The following is a 21,653-nucleotide window of genomic DNA, read 5'->3' as shown; positions in this document are numbered from 1 at the left end:
ACAACATGTCATTTTAATATTGGGGTATTTGTCATATGTGTAAATGAAATTAAAAGATATTGCTACATTTTATTTCACAGTAGTGTGAATGTGGACGTCTGGATTTGGAATATTAATAAGACACTTGGGGCAGAGCTGTTTTACAAGCTGTGTGTTTGTCGGTTCTATGTAGGAGTTTGTGTGTGTGTGTGCGTGTAGGAGTGTGTGTGTTCAGCTCTGTGTAGGATTGCGTGTGTTCAGCTCGGTGTAGTAGTGTGTGTGTTTCCATAAATACCCACATGCATTTGAACAAGGGCTCATCTGAGTCTCTTTAGAGTGTTACATTTCTCTTCTAGGAGATTCTGGAAATCTACTTATGCATCACACGTTTTTCTTTCTCTCCGCAATGTGGTCAGTCAATGAAATGTAGTTCATGTAGTTAATTTTAACAGAAAATATTTGGAATCAACAAAGCAAGAAAACTTCAAAATAATAAAGAATGAAATTGTCTTGCATTGCATTGTGGTAGATTTTTTTATACTGTACTCAAATGAGGTTTATTATTTTAAAAAGGAAATTGACTTTGTAAATGGACATAAATATTTATCTTAATATTTATTAAAACTCTGTAATGACACCACACTTTACTGTTTCCCTTCCAGATTAAATTGACAGAAAACTCACCTGAGAATCTCCAGTTTACAGTTTGAACTCTTCAGTCCAGCACAGAGCTGCTCCACTCCTGAATCTTGTAGGTCATTATTTTTAATCTCCAGCTCTTTCAGTGAGTTTTTTGTTTGTAGAACTGATATGAGAGATTTGCAAGATTCCTCAGTGAGACCACATCGAGACAGTCTGTAAAGGAGGAGTAAATATAGTACAAAATACAGATCAATCAGATGATGCTGGATTCCAGAATCTGAACTGCTGATTAAATTGTCCTCTGTATCTGTTATGCAGCTCAACCCTGGAGACTTCAACTCCCAGAATGTTCCACGTCGTCTGACCCGTTCCTCCTCCCCTTAGTACTAGTTCACACCTGGTTCTCATCATAGGCTGCTATATATATCAGGACACTTACTAAACTCTTTGTGACATTTTGAAAGCATACCAAGCGGTTTTTTCCTGTATTCTATTCTCTTCGTAGTTCGACCCAGTTTGTCTAGTTCACTGCTCTCCTGGATTCTCCCTTTTTGTACCTCTGCCTGGTATTTTTTCTTTTTGTGTATATCTGACCTGGACTGTTTTTTGACATTGACTTTCGATTATGTCTGGATCCCTCTGCCCAGTTGTTTCCTCCATTTACTTCAATAAACAAAGTGTGTTTAAGTCTGTGTGCGTTTGTGACTAATATGAACCCTGCATCACAGTATCTTGTAAAATAGGATGAAATTAATTACATTAACAGATTAAAACGTATCAAAGCAGAGGCCAGTAGCTGTATTGGAGGTTTCACCCTGTGCTTTATAATAAACTACTGTCATTTTGAGGTCTCATATCCATTCCTCAACTATGATCCTACACCACCAAACACCCTCCATAATATTAAACCTAATAATACTAAACTGCTTAGCTCTGAACTTTGATATAATGTAGTCAAATGTGTGCACAAGCACTGAAAATGTGGATTTTTCATGTCATTTTAATATTGGGGTATTTGTCATATGTGTAAATGAAATTAAAAGATATTGGAACATTTTCTTTCACAGTACTGTGAATGTGGACGTCTGAATTTGGAACATTAATAAGACACTTAGGGCAGAGCTGTTTTACAGGATGTGTGTTTCAGTCGGTTCTATGTAGGAGTGTGTGTGTGTGTGTGTGTGTGTGTGTGTGTGTGTGTGTGTGTGTGTGTAGGAGTGTGTGTGTTCAGCTCTGTGTAGGATTGCGTGTGTTCAGCTAGGTGTAGTAATGTGTGTGTTTCCATAAATACCCACATACATTTGAACAAGGGCTCATCTGTGTCTCTTTAGAGTGTTACATTTCTGTTCTAGGAGATTCTGGAAATCTACTTATGCATCACACATTTTTCTTTCTCTCCGCAATGTGGTCAGTCAATGAAATGTAGTTAATTTTAACAGAAAATATTTGGAATTAACAAAGAAAGAAAACCTCATAAAATAATAAAGAATGAAATTGTCTTGCATTGCATTTTGGTAGATTTTTTTATACTGTACTCAAAGGAGGTTTATTATTTTAAAAAGGAAATTGACTTTGTAAATGGACATAAATATTTATCTTAATATTTATTACAACTCTGTAATGTCACCACACTTTACTGTTTCCCTTCCAGATTAAATTGACAGAAAACTCACCTGAGAATCTCCAGTTTACTCTTTGAACTCTTCAGTCCAGCACAGAGCTGCTTCACTCCTGAATCTTGTAGGTCATTATTATTAATCTCCAGCACTTTCAGTGAGTTTTCTGTTTGTAGAAGTGATATGAGAGATTTGCAAGATTCCTTAGTGAGACCACATAGAGACAGTCTGTAAAGGAGGAGTAAATACAGTACAAAATGCAGATTAATCAGATGATGCTGGATTCCAGAATCTGAACTGCTAAGTAAATTATCCTCTGTATCTGTCATGCAGCTCAACCCTGGAGACTTCAACTCCCAGAATGCTCCACGTCGTCTGACCCGTTCCTCCTCCCCTTAGTACTAGTTCACACCTGGTTCTCATCATAGGCTACTATATATATCAGGACACTCATTAAACTCTTTGTGAAGTATTGCCGACATTTTGAAAGCATGCCAAATGTTTTTTTCCTGCATTCTATTCTCTTTGTGGTTCGACCCAGTTTGTCTAGTTCACTGCTCTCCTGGATTCTCCCTTTTTGTACCTCTGCCTGTTTTTTCTTCTTTTTGTGTGTACCTGACCTGGACTGTTTTTTTGACATTGACTTTGGATTACGTCTGGATCCCTCTGCCCAGTTGTTTCCTCCATTTACTTCAATAAACAAAGTGTGTTTAACTCTGTGTGCATCTGTGACTAATATGTACCCTGCATCACAGTATCTTGTAAAATAGGATGAAATTAATTGCATTAACAGATTAAAAATTATCAAAGCAGAGGCCAGTAACTGTAATGGAGGCTTCACCCTGTGCTTTATAATAAACTACTGTCATGGTGAGATCTCATATCCATTCCTCACATATGATCCTACACCACCAAACACCCTCCGCAATATTAAACCTAATAATCCTAAACTGCTTAGCTCTGAACTTTGATATAATGTTGTCAAATGTATGTGCACAAGCACTGAAAATGTGGTTTTTACACAACATGTCATTTTAATATTGGGGTATTTGTCATATTTGTATATAAAATTAAAAGATATTGCCACATTTTCTTTCACAGTAGTGTGGATGTGGACGTCTGGATTTGGAACAATAAAAAGACACTTGGGGCAGAGCTGTTTTACAAGCTGTGTGTTTCTGTTGGTTCTATGTAGGAGTGTGTGTGTGTGTGTATGTGTGTGTGTGTGTGTGTGTGTGTGTGTGTGTGTGTGTAGGAGTGTGTGTGTTCAGCTCTGTGTAGGATTGTGTGTGTTCAGCTAGGTGTAGTAGTGTGTGTGTTTCCATAAATACCCACATGCATTTGAACAAGGGCTCATCTGAGTCTCTTTAGTGTGTTACATTTATCTTCTAGGAGATTCTGGAAATCTACTCATGCATCACACATTTTTCTTTCTCTCCACAATGTGGTCAGTCAATGAAATGAAGTTCATGTAGTTAATTTTAACAGAAAATATTTGGAATTAACAAAGAAAGAAAACCTCATAAAATAATAAAGAATGAAATTGTCTTGCATTGCATTTTGGTAGATTTTTTTATACTGTACTCAAAGGAGGTTTATTATTTTAAAAAAGGAAATTTACTTTTAAAAGTACATGAATATTTATCTTAATATGTATAAAAACTCTGTAGTGTCATCACACTTCACTGTTTCCATTCCAGATTAATATTGACAGAAAACTCACCTGAGAATCTCCAGTTTACAGCTTGAACTCTTCAGTCCAGCACAGAGCTGCTCCACTCCTGAATCTTTTAGGTTATTATAATTAATCTCCAGCACTTTCAGTGAGTTTTCTCTTTGTAGAACTGATGTGAGAGACTTGCAAGACTCCTCAGTGAGACCACAGTCAGACAGTCTGTAAAGGAGTAAATACAGTACAAAATACAGATCAATCAGATGATGCTGGATTCCAGAATCTGAACTGCTGATTAAATTATCCTCTATATCTGTCATGCAGCTCAACCCTGAAGACTTCAACTCCCAGAATGCACCATGTCGTCTGACCCGTTCCTCCTCCCCTTAGTGCTAGTTCACACCTGGTTCTTATCATAGGCTACTATATATATCAGGACACTCACTAAACTCTTTTATTTTTTGAGCAGTGTATATCAGGACACTCACTAAACTCTTTGTGAAGTATTGCCGACATTTTGAAAGCATGCCAAGCATTTTTTTCCTGTATTCTATTCTCTTTGTGGTTCGACCCAGTTTGTCTAGTTCACTGCTCTCCTGGATTCTCCCTTTTTGAACCTCTGCCTGTTTTTTCTTCTTTTTGTGTATACCTGACCTGGAGTGCTTTTTTGACATTGACTTTGGATTATGTCTGGATCCCTCTGCCCAGTTGTTGCCTCCATTTACATCAATAAACAAAGTGTTTTTAAGTCTGTGTGTATCTGCGATTAATATGTAGGCTCTTTTTAGGAGTGTGTGTGTGTGTGAGTGTTTGTGTGTTCGTGTAGTTAACTTTGACAGAAAATATTTGGAATGAATTAATAAAACTTCCACCACCTCCACCCCCCATCTTTGGAGGACAACTTTGTTTTTACGTACAGATCAAATGATAACAATTCTGTATAACACAGTGCAATAGCGATAACAATTATTGGGGATAGGTGGACCATAAGAAGATAGAATATAGAAAAGAGGAGAAGAGAAAAGAGGGGGAGAGAAAATAAAAAGGGAAAAGACAGAAAAAAGGGGAGAAGTAACCACAGGGGAGCAGCAGGGAGAGGACCAGGCACGACAAGCCCCATACCCAGAACCAGCTGTCCTCACACACACTCAAACTCATATTTACATTCACCTTCATGTATACACCCCTACATACATACACACACCCCCTTATATACACCTTCATTATGTATACACTTACACACATCCATATACACATGTATTTAATGATGTTATTTTTGTGTTGTAATGTGGCTAATGAATTAATTTATGTATTTAATGATGTTATTTTAGTGTTGTAGTGTAGACTACAGAATAAATCTATGTATTAAATGTTAAATGTGTTTTTAGTGTTGTTTTGTGGACTAAATAAATCTATGCCTGAACCTTTAATAGTGCAGGCTGCTTCAACAGGCTATTTGTAACTCTAGTTTTGTTCAAAGATACTATAAAAAATTATATCAATAAATATTTATTGAAAGTTGATATAAATATTAAGTTGATATAAAGCAGATTAAGTGTTATATCGCCGGTGGATGGCGCCAGAGCTAGCGAGCTAGTAACGTATTGAATCACATCTGTGGATCTGAGGTAAATAAACTGGATATTTTTTTTCGTCGTGAGATATCGGAAGTGTGGCGTGAGAGCGTGTGAAAACGGTCAAATGCGTGTTGGCAACCCTGTATGTTGTAATATTTACCAGAAATACGGTAACCGCTGATGTCTTTCCCGTTTAAAACCATTCAGTGTTCGTGTTTGATTGGAACTATACGGTCCTCCATGAACCACGTGACCTCTGAGCGGCGAGATCACAGAGTGTCGCAACTCTCTCTTTCTACGGCTCTGCCCCCACACAGAGACTGTTAGAGATGGCTCTCGCCTTCCACCGTGAACTTTGACACAAAGACTGTGTGCCAGGCCTCTGCCCCCCCCCCCCCTCCCCATCTGGATGAATCACGCCTCTCACTGCTTACTGTCTGTGTTATCAATGCTGTATGTGCTATGGGGATTTTTTGCATGCACACAGACTGTTGTCCTGTTCATGAGAATAATCTGTGGTCATATTTTTTTGTCTCCTTCTAATGTTTATCTCTCTATGTTTCTCCCTAATCTGTACGGCGGCACCCTGAATTGTGGCCACTCTAGGTTCTCGGTGCTTTACACCGGGGTCCTAGGGAAACTGAATTTCCCACTCGTGGGTTCAGTAAAGTTTGTCATTTGTCATTAATTTTATGCCAGCTTTATTTTAACAATGCCACATAGAATATCAAAAGAAAAATGAAGAAAATTACATGAAATGAGAATTAAAAAATATTTTGCATTTCATTGAGGGAAATAAGTATCCCCTAGTAAAACCATGACTAATGTTGGCTCCCACAGATCACTGACACACCCTAATCACAGTGAAGTCGTTACCTAGATGAGAGACACGTGTCTCAAAGTGTCACCTGTATAAAAGGACCCCTGCCAACAGTTTCAGTGACACTCCAACATCTCCACCATGGGCAAGACTAAAGCGCTTGTCTAAAGATGTCAGGAACAAAATTGTTGGCCTATACAAAGCAGGAATGCACTGTAAAAAAAAACATTTTTTTAACAGATATTTACTGTAAATAAATACAGTATTTTTCTGTCTTTTTCAGAATAAGAGAATATACCTGTAAAATACAGGAAAATGACTTTTTTAAAGAAAACTCCTTTAAATATACAGTCAAAGTCTGTAAATTTAAATTACAAGAATTTCTTGTTTTATAACAGGATTGTATATTTTTTTAAGGGTCTTGAGTTTTAATTTAATAGTTATCAGTGTAAAAATGCAGTTTTCAGTGTAAAAACACAGAACAATACCTTTTGTAACTTCACAGTAATTTTCCATTTTCAAACAGTAAATTCATGGCATATTAAAATTCCATGTTATCAAAGAAATTATATTTAACCAAAAACAGCAGCCTAACATCTACATTTGACCAAAGCTGGAATTATAGTGAATTAAGATTTGAAGTAAAATATGTTAAATTTCCCATTTCCAATTCTCTAAATATACATTAATAACTCTGCTACCAAACCAGCTGTAAATTGATTCACATACACTAAGTACTGAACAACAGCCTTTTATTTGAAATGACATTTAAAGCAACAAGTTTAGAACACAATACTGCTCCACTCTGCTCAAGCAAGTGAATAATATAAAATATTTGGTCCCTCAATCCTCAATCAATCAAGGGCTTTTCGTGAGAAGGCGCAAAGATATAAGGCATTAGGAGATTTTTTTTCAGAAAGGCCCATAAGCTAACCTGTTAAAACTTTGCAATATATAGCAATAAGTTTGCGGAGGGGTGTCAGAGAAATAGAGAGAGAGAGAGAGAGAGAGAGAGAGAGAGAGAGAGAGAAAGAGAGAGACAGAGACACACAGAGAGAGAGAGAGAGAGAGAGAGAGGAGAGGAGAGAAGAGATCGACCCATCCATACATTCATCCATCAGGAAACAGATCAGCAAACAGTTCTGTGTGGTGATTGGACAGAATCGTGGGTGCCTGGTTTGTTCAGCCAATGAATGCCGAGAATCACTAGTTTGAATTTGAGCGCCAGGTGCCTGGAGACGTTACGTTCAGTTATTCACAGAGTCGCAGGTAAAAGCGAGACCGACTGAAGCACCGAAGCACAGAAGCACCAGTTCACGCCAAGTGTCAATGTTCAATATCACCTGAAGGTACGTCTTAGTTTTATTTTTTTTCAAAAATCGCTGCTTTGCCGGGAGTGTTTAATTATTTTATTATGAGTAGCATTCTGACGACAAGTTGTTGTCTGACACGTTGTGTTATAGTAGTTTTGGTTTCAAAGGTGTTTTAACCAGTTTATTTTAATCTGTTCATGGCGTTTTTTATCACATTATTTAATGGTTGTTTATTTTCAAAACGCCCAATCTTAACGTCTTCACGTTCTCTCATATTTTGTCCTGGAATTTCAACGTAATACAGGAGAACTGTTCAGTCAGACAGTTGTGAAACGAAGTAGTTTCAATTTCAAGCATTTTCAAGTACTTTAGCCTAAATTCCAGCACTTTTCAAACCTGAAACACAAAGCAACATTAAAATTGGTCAGGTAAATGTTCCTTCCCGTTTTTGAGGGGTGTTTCTTTATAACTACCACATATCGTTACGGACAACACTGCAAAGAATATGACGCGAGTTGTGCGGAGTCGCGCGCTAAGGTCAGTCTCGAAAGTATAAACATAATTTAAAAAATGAGGCCAAGGCCAAGTGTTTAATCAACTTTAAATAAATACTTCTAATGTCTTTTTTTAGGTTGTACAGACAAACAGCATTTTACAGAGTATACCTAACTTTTAGAAAAAACTGCAAGTTTTTGTGCTTTTATGTTGGCTATGTTGCTTCTGTGATGCTGAGCTCTAGCTATAAAAAGTTTGTGCTATTACCAGAAAAGAGAGCTTTTGTTTGTATTTTATTCTTTAACCTTATTTTTCTATTATTTACTTATGTTTTATTATTATTGTCACGGTGAGGATCCCGGCCCCTCCCTTTTGAGTGTGTGTTTACGTGGTCCACGTGTACTCGTCTGCGTCTGTGGAGGTCTGTGGGTGCGGTTATGTCTTGTGAATATCCGTCTCACCTGTGCATCGTCTTGTAATCACGCGGGGCTAATGTGGTTTGTCTATTTAATGTGCGCTCGCGCAGTGTCCTGTGCTCGTCGTTGTCTGAGTCTGACTGTTTTCTGTGACCGTTGTCTACGTTACGTCTTTAAACGTTCGCATACTGCGCTATTTTGTGTCGCAATAAACGTGACGTCTGTGACCAAGCCGGGATTTGTGTCTCATCCTTTGCGCTGCACCCGACGTCACAATTATTTATTATTACTAAATGTTGAGAGCACACAGCCTTGCACAAAATGTTTGCACTATTATTACTTGTACACGTGTTATCTAATTTTAGATTTCATCTATTGTTGAATAAACCTGCAAAATATTTGGAATTATTCTGGATTGATTACACAGTAAAAAACAAAACAAATTAACATGCTGCTGTTCAGAGAGACATTACATTTCTGTATTTGAATCTTAATTTATTGTGTTTCACATCGCTATCAGGATATCCAACAATGTTAAAGTGTTGAAATGTAAATTAATTAGACCGGCAGCCTCCTTAAAAATAACGCAAACCAGTATCCTTTTCCATGTACGGAATGAGGGAATATAAAAATAAGTCAGATCTTTCCCTTTTGTTCATAGCTTGCTTTGACAAGCTCTAAAAGCAGACAGCACTCAGTGGAGTTCTTTCTGACCCTACCGGTACTTGTCCATCCTCAAAGCAAAGTTGGCATCTGTGGTGCTCTTTCTTGGCATGACACCCTGCTGCTCACAAATAGTTCCCTCTTGTCTAAGTCTAGCTTCTACAACTCTCTCCCAGATCTTCAATGTATGGCTCATCAACTTAATTCCATTGTAGTTGTTACAACTCTGTACATCACCCTTGTTCTTAAAAATTCCATTTCATTCTCTTCATTCATTAGCTCCTCAAAGTACTCCTTCCATCTTCTCATCACACTCTCCTCACTTGTTAAAACATTACCATTCCTATCCTTAACAAGTCTAACCCAGCGCCTTTAACAGCTCCTCTAATAACTCTTTACCACATTCCTTCCTTCTTCAGTTTCCACCATTTGGTCTTCTCTGGTTTTACGTTTTTTTGACATCATTCTACACACCACCATACGATGCTGTTTGGCCACGCTCTCTCCTGTCACAATCTTATAGTCTCCAATCTCTGTTGTGTTTCGTCTTCTACACAGAATGTAGTCCACTTGTGTACTCCTCCCTCCACTCTCATAGGTCACCCTATGTTCCTTTTTGGAAATAAGTGTTGACTACAGCCATTTCCATCCTATTGGCAGAATCCACCACTATCTGTCCTTCCTGGTTCCTTTCCTTGACACCAAACCTACCCATTGCTTCCTCATCATCTGTTTCCTTCACCATGTCCATATAGGTCTGTTACAATCACCACTCTCTCCTCACTGGGAATACTTTCACTTCATCTAGATCCTTCCAAAACTTCTCTTTTTCCTCTTCCTCACATCCAACCTGTGGAGCATAACCACTGGCAACATTCAATGTCAGACCTTCTACTTCTATCTTCAGACACATCACCCTATCTACACTTGTTTCACCTCTACTATGTTCTTTGCTAACTCCTCTTTCAAGACTAGTATGTGCACACAAATCAAGGCACCAGTATGAGTAATACTATTTCACTACTTAACTTGATAAACAGCTATGTTTTCTGGTTATGTATACAAACATTTGTATGACTTTTAAATGGTCCCATGATGAGCTTATGTGCAGTCACTTTTGAAAGTTGTTCCACTTTAAGCAATCACAAACTCCAATAAAAGCCTGGTCAGAAATGGATGGGTTTACTTTAGAAACTGAATATTGGGGCAAGAACTCTACAGCTGCAAGCCCTGTAAAAATGTCAAAGTCAAAACCATACACAGGTGCCAAAATCAGGCCCAATTCTGACCAACATGCCTCGTATCTTCCTGGATGTCAAACAAAACTGTCTGATATTTGGGGTTATTGTGATTTCAGAATTGTTTTGCATTTTACGTTACAATGTTATTGTCAGGGCTGGCTCGGATGCCGTGCCGTCTACATCCACAAGGGGCACCCGAGCCAGTCCTAGACTCCGGCAACGCAATCAGCAATGATCTGTCTCACCTGTTGCCATGGCTTCTTAAGGAAGCCAGTGGAGACAGATCATTGCTGATTCGTTGTGGTTATGCCGTTACGCTCTCAGCCTCTCTCTTACTCTGTTTTGCAGCGTTTGCCTCTTTAGGTGTCTCGCCACCTATCTCTCTTCTCTGTCTTTTTTCAAGTCCTCTCCTGCGTCCCTTACTGACCTCCCTCAAGTTTTCCTCAACCTGTTTACCTTCCTATCCCGTTGCTGTTCGTATGGGAAGGGTTTTTTGTTTGAATAGCCTTTTTGCTATTAGTCAGCTCCTTCCCCTGACGTCCTTGTTTTTGCCTTATTTCTTTTTACGTGTTGAGCAGTCCGTGTTTATTCAGGCGCTCCTTTTAGTTCTGTTATTTATTGTGGCACTTGGTTCCACCTCTCTCTCGCTCTCTCTAACACGGTGTGTGCGTCCCTACCACCGTCGTTACAGTTATGCATTCTAAATTGATTAAAAAGTGCACACGATGTCCCAGAATTATTATATAGCCTACAGGTTGCAGGTTAAAACAGAAACATTTGATTTTCTCTTTTCACAGATGCGGCAGTGGGCACCGGTTTAATGATGCTGTAACGATCTGCGCGAGGCAGAACAGGGAGGCGGACGCAAACGCTGAGGAGAGCGAGATTTATTCTAAGGAATTCCAAAGACGTGGTCAAGGTAACAGGCACGGGTCAAAACAGGCAGGCAATCCGGACATGGATTACAAACACAACTAGGAGGACTCACAGACCAGGCAGGAACACACAGAGATCATGGGGAAAACAACGAGACATGAAATGGAAAACTACGAACGTTAGATGTCACAAGGAACATGAATGCACAAAACAACCGATAACCAGACATGGGAAATACAAGGACTATAAATACACAGGACTAGACTAGGACCAGGTGACAACACTGATGACAAGGGTGTGGAAGACAATGGGAAACCATAGAAACAAACAAGCTGGGTGGGACTAACCGGCAAGGAACTACAGATACGAGGAACAGGGAAACTGGAGTGACAGCTAGGAGAGGGGGCGTAGCCCTACGTGACAGATGCCTAACAAGATCATTGAGAGAAACTGCCATAATGTTCAAAACCTGGAGTTATGGAATTTTCTTCCTTCTGGATGTGTCCTAATATGACATCTTTTTTGATAAAGTTAATGATAAACTGTTATGTAGTGACAGCTAACAGTGAGTGAACTGGGACTGAACACAAGTGCACAGTGATAGAATTGATGTGATTGTTTCATATAGCTAGGCGCAATTCTTAAAATATTTTCAGCACCCTTACCATCTTACTGTTACTGTTGAAAATGCCTTAAACAACTGTGTGTAAGCCCTTTTATGATCTGTAACGATTATTGAAGTATTAGATTCTGGGCCCTTGTGCTTTGTATTAGCCAATTAAAAGTTCTCGTTGTAGAAGCATATTCAGTGTAGCTAAATTTTTCAAGTTGTTGATTTTCTACTGGGTGTGTAAATGAAACAAAAACATTTTTCCCAAGCAATCCTAATCTGAATCTTTTAATTGGCACGTGCTGCTACAGTCCATACTACACAATAAACTGAGAATGATATAAGATAACTAGTGCTGTTAGTTCACATTACTGTTTATATTTTAGAATCCCATTTAATGTAAATCTTTTCAACTTCGAGAACATTGTAAAAATCCATAGTAACCATCTTTTTGTGTTTTTTATATTTTTTTAGAGTCAGTTCAGTTGTCATGATTGTTGGAGTTCAACTGTCAAAATAGAGATTGAAAGTATGTATTATGGCTGAGCTTTTATTATTGCTTTTATTGTTTTGGTTAATGTTTTTACATTGTTTTAAATGTTGTTTGTTAATTTATGTAAGTACACCATTCTTTTATCTGCTGAAATAAAAGGTAACTGTAAAATGTTCATGTAAGCTGGAATTTAATGACCAAAATAATAATAAAATTAAAAGATATTACCACAAGTAAAGTTTCCTGATAAATAACCTTATCAAGTGGTGTCAGTATCTTGTGAAATTGTTCATTAATGTAGGGTCTCTACTCTTTTCTCTCTCTCTCAAATGTTCTCTCTCTTTTTAATGCAGGTTCTCTACTCTTCTCTCTCGAATCTTCTTTCTCTTTTTATTGTAGGGCCTCTCTACCCTTCTCTCTCTCTAAATTTCTCTCACTCTCTTTTTCATTTGTCATAGACCTTCTGATTCAGGAGCATCCAGTGCTATGTCCACTGTAAATCTCTGAATGAAAATACTCACATGGCTTTTCTGGATGTTTTGACCACTGGCAGCAGTCTTACTAGACATTCCTCTGATGGGTCATATTTACTCAGGTCAAATTCATCCAGCTCCTCTTCTGAGTTCAGCAACACAAACACCAGAGCTGACCACTGAGCAGGAGAGAGCTTGGCTTCACGCAGGCGAGTGTCACCTCCTCTGCTCAGGTATGTTTGGACTTCCTGTACTAGAGAATGATCATTCATTTCATTCAGACAGTGGAACAGATTGATGGATTTCTCTGGAGAGGGATTCTCCCTGATCTTCTCCTTGATGTACTTGACTGTTTTCTCTTTGCTGTAAGAGCTGCTTCCTGTCTGTGTCAGTAATCCTCGTAAAAGAGTCTGATTGGACTCCAGTGAGAGACCCAGAAGGAAGCGGAGGAAAAGGTCCAGATGTCCATTCTGACGCTGTAAGGCCTTGTCAACTGCACTGCAGAGGAAGTCAGACAATGTGTTTCTGTGTTCCAATCCAGGTTGTTGCTGTTCCAGCACATTGGTGTAAGTAGAGACGTAGGTAATAAATACATATAAAGCAGCCAGAAACTCCTGAACACTCAGATGTACAAAGCTGAACACCTTCCCCAGCTGTAGACCAAACTCCTCTCTGAAGATCTGAGTGCACATTCCTGAATACACCGACATTTCTCTGACATCAATGCCACTGTTTCTCAGGTCACCCTCATAGAAGATCAGGTTGCCTTTATCCAGCTGTTCGAAAGCCAGTTTTCCCAGTGCCAAAACATGTTTTCTAGATTGTTGAGTGTCAGTGTAACTTTTCTGATCATACTTTTTGTGCTTCTGTTTGATGTGAAAGATCAGGAAGTGTGTGAACATCTGAGTCAGAGTCTTGGGGATCTCTCCACTCTCTGCTTCACCCAACATCCTCTCTAGAACAGTGGCTGCAATCCAACAGAAGACTGGAATGTGGCACATGATGTAGAGACTTCTTGATGACTTTGTGTGTGAGATGATTCTGTTGGCCAGACTCTGGTCTCTGATCCTCTTCTTAAAGTACTCCTCTCTCTGAGGGCCACTGAACCCTCGTACCTCTGTTACCTGGTCAACACACTCAGGAGGGATCTGATTGGCTGCTGCTGGTCGAGAAGTTATCCAGAGGAGAGCAGAGGGAAGCAGATTCCCCTTGATGAGGTTTGTCAGCAGCACATCCACTGAGGCAGAATCTCTTATATCCCACAAGCTCTCATTGTTCTGGAAATCTAGAGGAAGACGACACTCATCCAGACCATCAAAGATAAACAGAATTTTGTAGTATGAATAGTGAGTTGGTTGTAATTCACGTGTTTCTGGAAAAAAGCAATGAAGAAGCTGCACCAGACTGAGCTTTTTCTCCTTCATCAAATTCAGCTCCCTAAAAGGAAGTGGAAATATGAAGAGAACATCCTGATTTACATTTCCTTCAGACCAGTCCAGTATGAACTTCTGCACTGAGACTGTTTTACCAATTCCAGCCACTCCTTTAGTCAGCACAGTTCTGATGGCTTTGTCTTGTCCTGGTAAGGGTCTAAAGATGTCACTGCATTTGATGGGTGTCTCCTGTGTTGCTGGTCTCCTGGATGCTGTCTCAATCTGTCTCACCTCATGTTCATTATTCACCTCTCCACTCCCTCCCTCTGTGATGTAGAGCTCTGTGTAGATCTCATTCAGAAGTGCTGTGGTTCCATGCTGTGAGATTCCTTCATTAATTTTCTGACATTTTTCCCTCAGTTTGGATTTGAGTTTTCTGTAGCAAGCATGGACCAGTTCTGATAAAGAGGAAGACAACAGCACACATGTTAATGTCTTTAGGATCAATCATAACAGACTGATCACAGGAAATACAAGAAAAGACATCATTATTACAGTCCCCCACACAAAAAAAAACTACGTTTTGTTCATCTGATGTGAGATTTTGAGTTACTGAAACAAAGAAATGTGGATTACTTAGCATGAAAATGCAAAAACATGTCAGGCCAACAGATTTCACTCTGATATTGTGCCTACACAATTCTTTGAATTACCAGAACAATCAATTTGCTGTTACAGGATTTGTCTGAGTTCATTAGGCTTGTGCACATGCGCACAAAGGCACAAGGTGGAACGCGGGGTTTCTCAGCCTGCACACCAGGGGCTTTGCACAGTGCTCCATATGCGGTTTCTGGAATTTGTTTTGAGAATTTAGCATCTGAAGGTCTTTTGTTTTGAATTAGTGAGATTTGAGAGTATTCATTAAGGATTTTATTACATTTCCATACTGAATGTGTAATGTGGAGTGATATTCAGGATATGTATTGTAGCGTAGGCCCATTGGGGGACGGCGCTACTTCCCATGAGCCCCTGCGGCTCCGGTTTTGTTCGCCGTTAATGTGATGTTGTGCATTTATTGACTGATTGTGTACTTGATTATGTGCCTTCATCAGTTTATGTAGTTGTACTGTGTGAATTATCCCATGCCATGTTTGTGTAGTGTTGTCATGCTATTGCCATTCCCTCATGTTTCGTGTCTAAGTAAAATCTAAGATCTGTGCGTGATCTCGGCTTCATTCGTGATTACGCTGCTGAGGCAATTTAAATAAATAAGCCTTGTTGCGTTTAAATGGATCGGTTTGCTGCTTCACGCAACAGTATGTTGGTTCTGTCGGTTACTGGTTGGAATAAATTAATGCAAGTTTGTATACCATGTGCTTAATGTCTTACTGAGGCATATGTAGTACAGTATGTTAATGATGTGGTCATTTAGGATTGGTTTTGGCAAGTAGAACTGCCAGTCAGTAAGTTAAGTTAGCTAAACAATAAAAGTTTAGTAAGGGCAACAGAAAAATACTAATGCATAATGTTGCCTTAACAAAGTTATTAATAGCATGAATAAAATAATTTAAGTTGGCTAAACAAACAAATCTTTGTAAGAATGACTACAAGTGCAATTGTTGAGATAACTAAAAAATCTTAGTGCATAATGTTGCTTTAATATTTTAAGTTTTCTCAACAATTTATTTTTTACAGTGCAGGGGGCTGTGGATTCCTGTGGAGAGTACACTTCTCACTGGTGTGTGATTGGTTGTGTAAGACTTGTGTTAAAATTGTAAAGCGACCTTGAGTATCTTTAAAGGCGTATAAAAAAAGAATGTCTTGAAATTGAGTATATAAATTGAACATTAATTCATCACTATGAATAGATTTTTAGTCCCCATAGATTGGCCATGATACAGTACATTCAGGAAATTGAAGTACTGTAAGAGTTAAATTAGAGGATGGTTAGAGTGTCTGGGTATCAATAACCCTTAATGATCAGCAGTTTGACATGGAGAACACATGCGTTGATGGAGGAAGCCATTACACCAGCTGAAGTTCAACCACACACACTGGTAACTGTCACCTGACTGAGGAGACCTACAACTAGCAGACTGGACATCTGAGAGACAATGGAGGGAAATAGAAAACACACCTGTGTATGATATCATGAGACAGTGACCTGTGGTCAAATCTGATTGGTCAAATCTCAGTTCTAAAGAATAACAATGTATCCTAAAAACTTCAACATTCTACAATCACATGACAACAGTAATAAATGTAGGAGAGTCTTGAGTCTGCACCTGAGCAGACTACACTGAAGGGAGGTCAACTGAGGACAGACCAAGTGAACTGACATTTACCAACAGTGTCCTCCCTCTAAAGTAATAAAGTGATGCTATGATGTCATGACCCAGAGCTCTTACTGGTCTGTAGTGTGTTAGCGAGGTCTGTCTGGTTCATGTTCCTCAGAACGTGCAGTGTGATCTTCATCACCCCCTCTCTGACACTGCTCTGATCCTCCCCATCCTTCACCTGTCTCTCAGTGCATGCTGGGTAATCTGGACTCAGAAGATTCTTGAATCTCTTCAAATCATTTTTCACCAAAGAGATGATTTTGTGCTCCAGCTCCTGAATAACCAGTATCAGTAAAATTACAGTGTTACAGACAGATGATTATAACACAGGATAATCCATTAAACATAAGAGAGGACTGAACTGAGAGGGACTGGGTGGTCCTGTGGACATTATGGTTTATTACAAAAGTTTAAGTACAAAAGTCTAATATATATAATATATTATATTATAATATAATAAATATAAAGTTTCAATTGTAGGTAGTTTTATAAAGTTTTATAAATTATCTGTGATGTAAACACTAATGATAAGACCCTTCTCCCACACACACAATAAACACAATCCACATACACAGAATACAACCACAGAGCTCAAGACAGAACATAATACAATATCTCCCAATACAAGAACCACCACAGAACAAGAGAATCAACAGAGATTAAATAGGACAAACTAACAAGAGAAGGGACAGAGATTAAATAGGACAGACTAACAAGAGAAGTCAACTGTGAAGAGGTGGGACTGATAATCACAGGGTGGAGTTACTGAATGGAAGGAGGGACAGACAGACATGAAAAACACATGGGAAGTATAAACAGGGAAAGGCTGGGCGGGGCTAGAGGGACCAAACAGGCCGATTGACAGGAGAGGGTGGAGCTTAGCATGACACCCTACACACACACACACACACACACACACACACACACACACGCACACACACACACACAAACACACACACACACACACAAATACACACACACACACACACACACACACACACACACACACACACACACACACACACACACACAAATACACACCTTGAATACTGACTCCAGTTTGTCTTTAGAAATATTTACAGGTTTCTTTTGGGCACTGTGGTCAAACAGAACAACAACTTTAATGGAAAATCTACATTTTATAGACTTGAATACATGTTACATTCGTGAACATGGTACATTCATAAATACATGTTACATTCATGCTACTTATATTGTAATTTACTCTTTTGACACTAGAGGGCACAATTCATCATCCTCCTTCTACCCCGTTCATCACTGATCAGTTTATGACCACAGCACCACTTATATACAGAGGTGGGTAGAGTATTCAACAATTTTACTCAAGTAAAAGTACTGTTAGTTGAACCAAATGTTACTCAAGTAAAAGTTAAAGTATGCATCCCAAAAATTTACTTGAGTAAAAGTAAAAAAGTACTTTGATAAAAAGCTACTCAAGTAGTGAGTAAATGCATGAGTACTGTCTCGTGTCAATAAATAACATCATGGGAAATTGAATTACTGGAAACTGACTTTTAATGATAACAAAAATAATTTATTATAAAAAATATAATATATAAAATGTATTTATTATAAATAATTTGTAGTTTTGTTTGTTCCTAAATATTAGGCCTGTGTAACTTTAATGTGTTCCACAAAGGCACTAACTGATGAGACTGTCAGCCAATACGTGTAGCTACAACTTGACGCCAACTGAATCAATTTGTAGCAAACTTTGGTTCAACTAAATCATCATATATTGTTAGTGTGAATTGGTTTTTAGTATAGCACTGCGTTACATTTAATAATTACATCATACAAACGTATACCTCAGAGATATAGCATTACACACATACGGCAAACTTATCGTATCGTGTTTCCTCAAATTTGATGTCGAGTTCTTGTAAGCTGAAATGTCTACACGTTTGGCAGACACAACTGACAGTGCATTATATAAATGTCCTTTTTACACATTTGTAATGTAAACATTGGCTGTATGAGGTCAGGGATGCTCAGGAGGTTTTTCTGTCACTTTCTTGCTACCGGTGGAGAAAGTTTGCTTATGTGATCACGTGACTGATCGGCTTCATTTGATTGGTCACTCATACTCAGGTGACAAGATGTTGGTCAGTCTTCTCACTGAAAAGACGAATTATTTACAAAACGAAAGTAACGGTAGCGCGCGGCGCAAATCCGATTGTAATGGAGTAAAAGTCGCATTTTTCTCAGCACATATTTACTCAAGTAAAAGTCGTTCATATTAAAACTACTCTTACAAGTACATTTTTGTCCAAAAAGCTACTTGAGTAAATGTAACGGAGTAAATGTAACGCGTTCCTACCCACCTCTGCTTATATATATTTATATATATCAGAACACAAGACATTTAATAGAAAAATGTTTTTTTCTGTGTAATAAATAATTTACAGAAGGAGTTTGGGAGTTAGTTGGGAAACATTTCGGAACTCAGCCAAGAATATTAAAATGAATGAAACTATTAATTATTAAAACTTGAGGAGCTCTACAAAGCTCCAATGATAATGTACAGACTGGTGGAAAGACCTGGAGAATTTAGACATAACATGAACACAGGCAGATAATGAAAGGGCCTCTACGTACTGCTGGATGAACTGTGGATGTAGGATGATACTGTAAAAGGCCTCATTTGATAAAGGTCCAGATCAGGGGATCTTTAAACAGATAGAACTTTTACATTTGGACCTAATAAATATATAATGAATGTGTACATGAATATGAATGACTGGGGTGTGAAGCCTTGATGATTGGACATAATGGTGGTAGAATCTAAAGCAGATATGTAAATAGAGTAGGAGGGGCAATGTGTAGAATAGATTAGAATATGTCACGGTAGGCCGGTCCGGCTCCTCAGGGGATCCGCCCACTTCACAACACTCCACCTCCCATTCACTACATAGATCACAAGCCCCGCCTATTGATCACTTCTCTTCATTCCGTGCACCTGTCACTCATTTCCAGTCGCCCTCTTTATCCGTTTTGGCCAAGATTGAGTGACTCTCTTTAGGTTCAGAGTGCTATTCGCTCCTATGATCCCTTGCATTTAAAATGCATTTAACTGCTTTGAGTTGTGCTGTGTCTATGATGGAAATGGACATTAAAGTCGACCCAGCACCACCTCCTGTGTCTGCTGCATCTGTCACATCGTTACAGAATATACCGTATGAATAAACATTAGTACTCCTCTGAGCCCTGGAGACTTTCATGTTGGGGAGAGACTTAACTGTACACCAACGTTGATCTACAATAAAGTGGGACCTGTTATTCTCTTCAAGTGATATTGGAGTCTGTCTTCTTTATTTTTTATTACTCTGTTCCTTGTTTGTTTAAGGATAATTCAATGGTACTGGCTTTAATGTGGGAATAAGGAACCACAATGATTTACTCCCTCCACACATACACAAGAACTGAGGAGGGAGAGACAGAGCAAAATGTGGAGAATGAAGACTTAAAAGACTTTTAGTCTGATTAAAGAATCTGTGTGTGTAATGTGTCACTCACTGTGGGTCAGGGGTCACAGGCCCACTATTGAAGACAGGAGGCTTATTCATGGACCTGTCACTCTTCATAGACACACAGCTGGGTACTGGAGATGATTCACTCTTCATAAACACACGGCTGAATACTGAAAATACGCTCTTCAACCTGATGAAGATGAGAAAAGTGTTGAGTAATTACATCCTTCACTACATCTCATTTATCCTGAATATTCCCTCTTCCTGTTTCCTCAGATTAAGTGCTGATGTAAAGCTCCTCACTTTGGGTCAGAGGTTCCTCCTCCACTGCTGGAGTTATGAGGCTCCATCATGGAGTTGTTCCTCTTCACACACACACAGCTGGACACTGGAGATGCTGCTCTCTGCTCCCTGTCAACAGTTCATCATAAAGAGGAGGAGCAGGACACTGAAACACTGATTATAGGAAAATGACATTTTAACAGATTTGTTCATTACGTTTTCCAGTTTCTGTAACTGTTGTATACAGTGTTGTATTGTACAGTGAGTATTGCATGTTACATGTTGCTTAAAAACAGATGCGGCTCAGGGATTACGTCACAGGCAGCACCGTGCACAGGGCCCTAGTGTCTGTAAATTTAAATTTTAATGGTCAAATGAAGGTAATTTAAAAACCAAGACATTTCCTCACTTAAAAAAAAAAACGTCTGGGACAGGACGTGAAATACGGACATTTTTGGTCACCCTATTTAACCTCTACTCGCTTTAGAATGTGATCTGTCGTCTGTTTTCATTTCGGACATTTTGTCATATTGCAGTAAGTCTCACAGACCTTTTCGTATATTCAAACAGCTTTATGCCCCTTTATCGTTAAAACATTAAAACAATATATTTTGTACATAATGTAACATTTATAATATTTCTCAGTGTTAATACTCACCGTCGTATGTCAGTCTTGTGTTCATAAGGTGATTCTTCTTGTTTACTTTCGATTTAGTCTTGTCCCACCTGGCCTCACCCATCTCACCTTTACCTGTTTTACCTGTTTGTAGTGTTCTGGCAAACAGCAGGGCTTAATTTGAGCAAGATCCTGTCGGAACATGATCCGGGAACTCTTTCATTTTGAAGGGTGCGTTCCGGGAACTGTCTGCCTCTATACAGTAACTTTCAAGCCTACTAATTATAAGTTATGAAGAAATCTGTCTGCATTGAACCAATTAATTGAACAAATAATTCTATAAAAGACATTTTTAAACACAAGATCCACATTCAAGATTCCTAAATCACAATAAGAGCTCTCCCTTTTAGTGATGCCTTTCCGCGTCTCCCCCATAAAGCATCCGCCCACCCCTCACACGGCCCTAGTCCAAAAGGGCATTTTTATTATTATACACAAAATATAATAAAACAACACAAATAAATTGCAAATCAGTTTTACGGTTTATGTGGGTCATTAATAAAAAAATACAATTATTTATTACATTTTACAATAAAAAACAAAATGTTTGATGGGAAATATTTTGTGTTACGTGGCAGTCAAGTACATATTCCTGCAGGCTGGATC

At 38.7% G+C, this 21,653-nt stretch overlaps 1 protein-coding gene across 5 annotated transcripts in view; it reads right to left on the bottom strand.

The window, feature by feature from the left end:
- The window catches only part of LOC143525530 (NACHT, LRR and PYD domains-containing protein 3-like), a 63,863-nt gene extending 42,603 nt beyond the window's left edge, over positions 1–21,260 (bottom strand). For 3 of the 5 annotated variants that reach the window (XR_013133698.1, XM_077019597.1, XM_077019622.1), the window contains exons 1-9: positions 21,030–21,260; positions 20,393–20,719; positions 20,136–20,279; positions 17,640–17,694; positions 16,668–16,872; positions 12,935–14,717; positions 3,961–4,131; positions 2,295–2,465; positions 664–834 (exon numbers count right to left, since the gene is read on the bottom strand). Coding sequence is in view for 4 of the 5 variants with exons in the window: in XM_077019597.1 (XP_076875712.1) it covers positions 664–834; positions 2,295–2,465; positions 3,961–4,131; positions 12,935–14,717; positions 16,668–16,872; positions 17,640–17,694; positions 20,136–20,279; positions 20,393–20,442 (2,750 nt within the window). In the remaining variant the exon portion in view is untranslated. The remainder of the gene's footprint in view (positions 1–663; positions 835–2,294; positions 2,466–3,960; positions 4,132–12,934; positions 14,718–16,667; positions 16,873–17,639; positions 17,695–20,135; positions 20,280–20,392; positions 20,720–21,029) is intronic. The other 2 variants (XM_077019614.1, XM_077019606.1) reach the window with 2 other exon arrangements.
- Between the last annotated feature and the right edge of the window lie 393 nt (positions 21,261–21,653).

The sequence above is a fragment of the Brachyhypopomus gauderio genome, chromosome 1 (genome assembly GCF_052324685.1).
Source record: "Brachyhypopomus gauderio isolate BG-103 chromosome 1, BGAUD_0.2, whole genome shotgun sequence".
NCBI classification, from domain to species: domain Eukaryota; kingdom Metazoa; phylum Chordata; class Actinopteri; order Gymnotiformes; family Hypopomidae; genus Brachyhypopomus; species Brachyhypopomus gauderio.
This window is presented reverse-complemented; position numbering and strand designations above follow the sequence as displayed.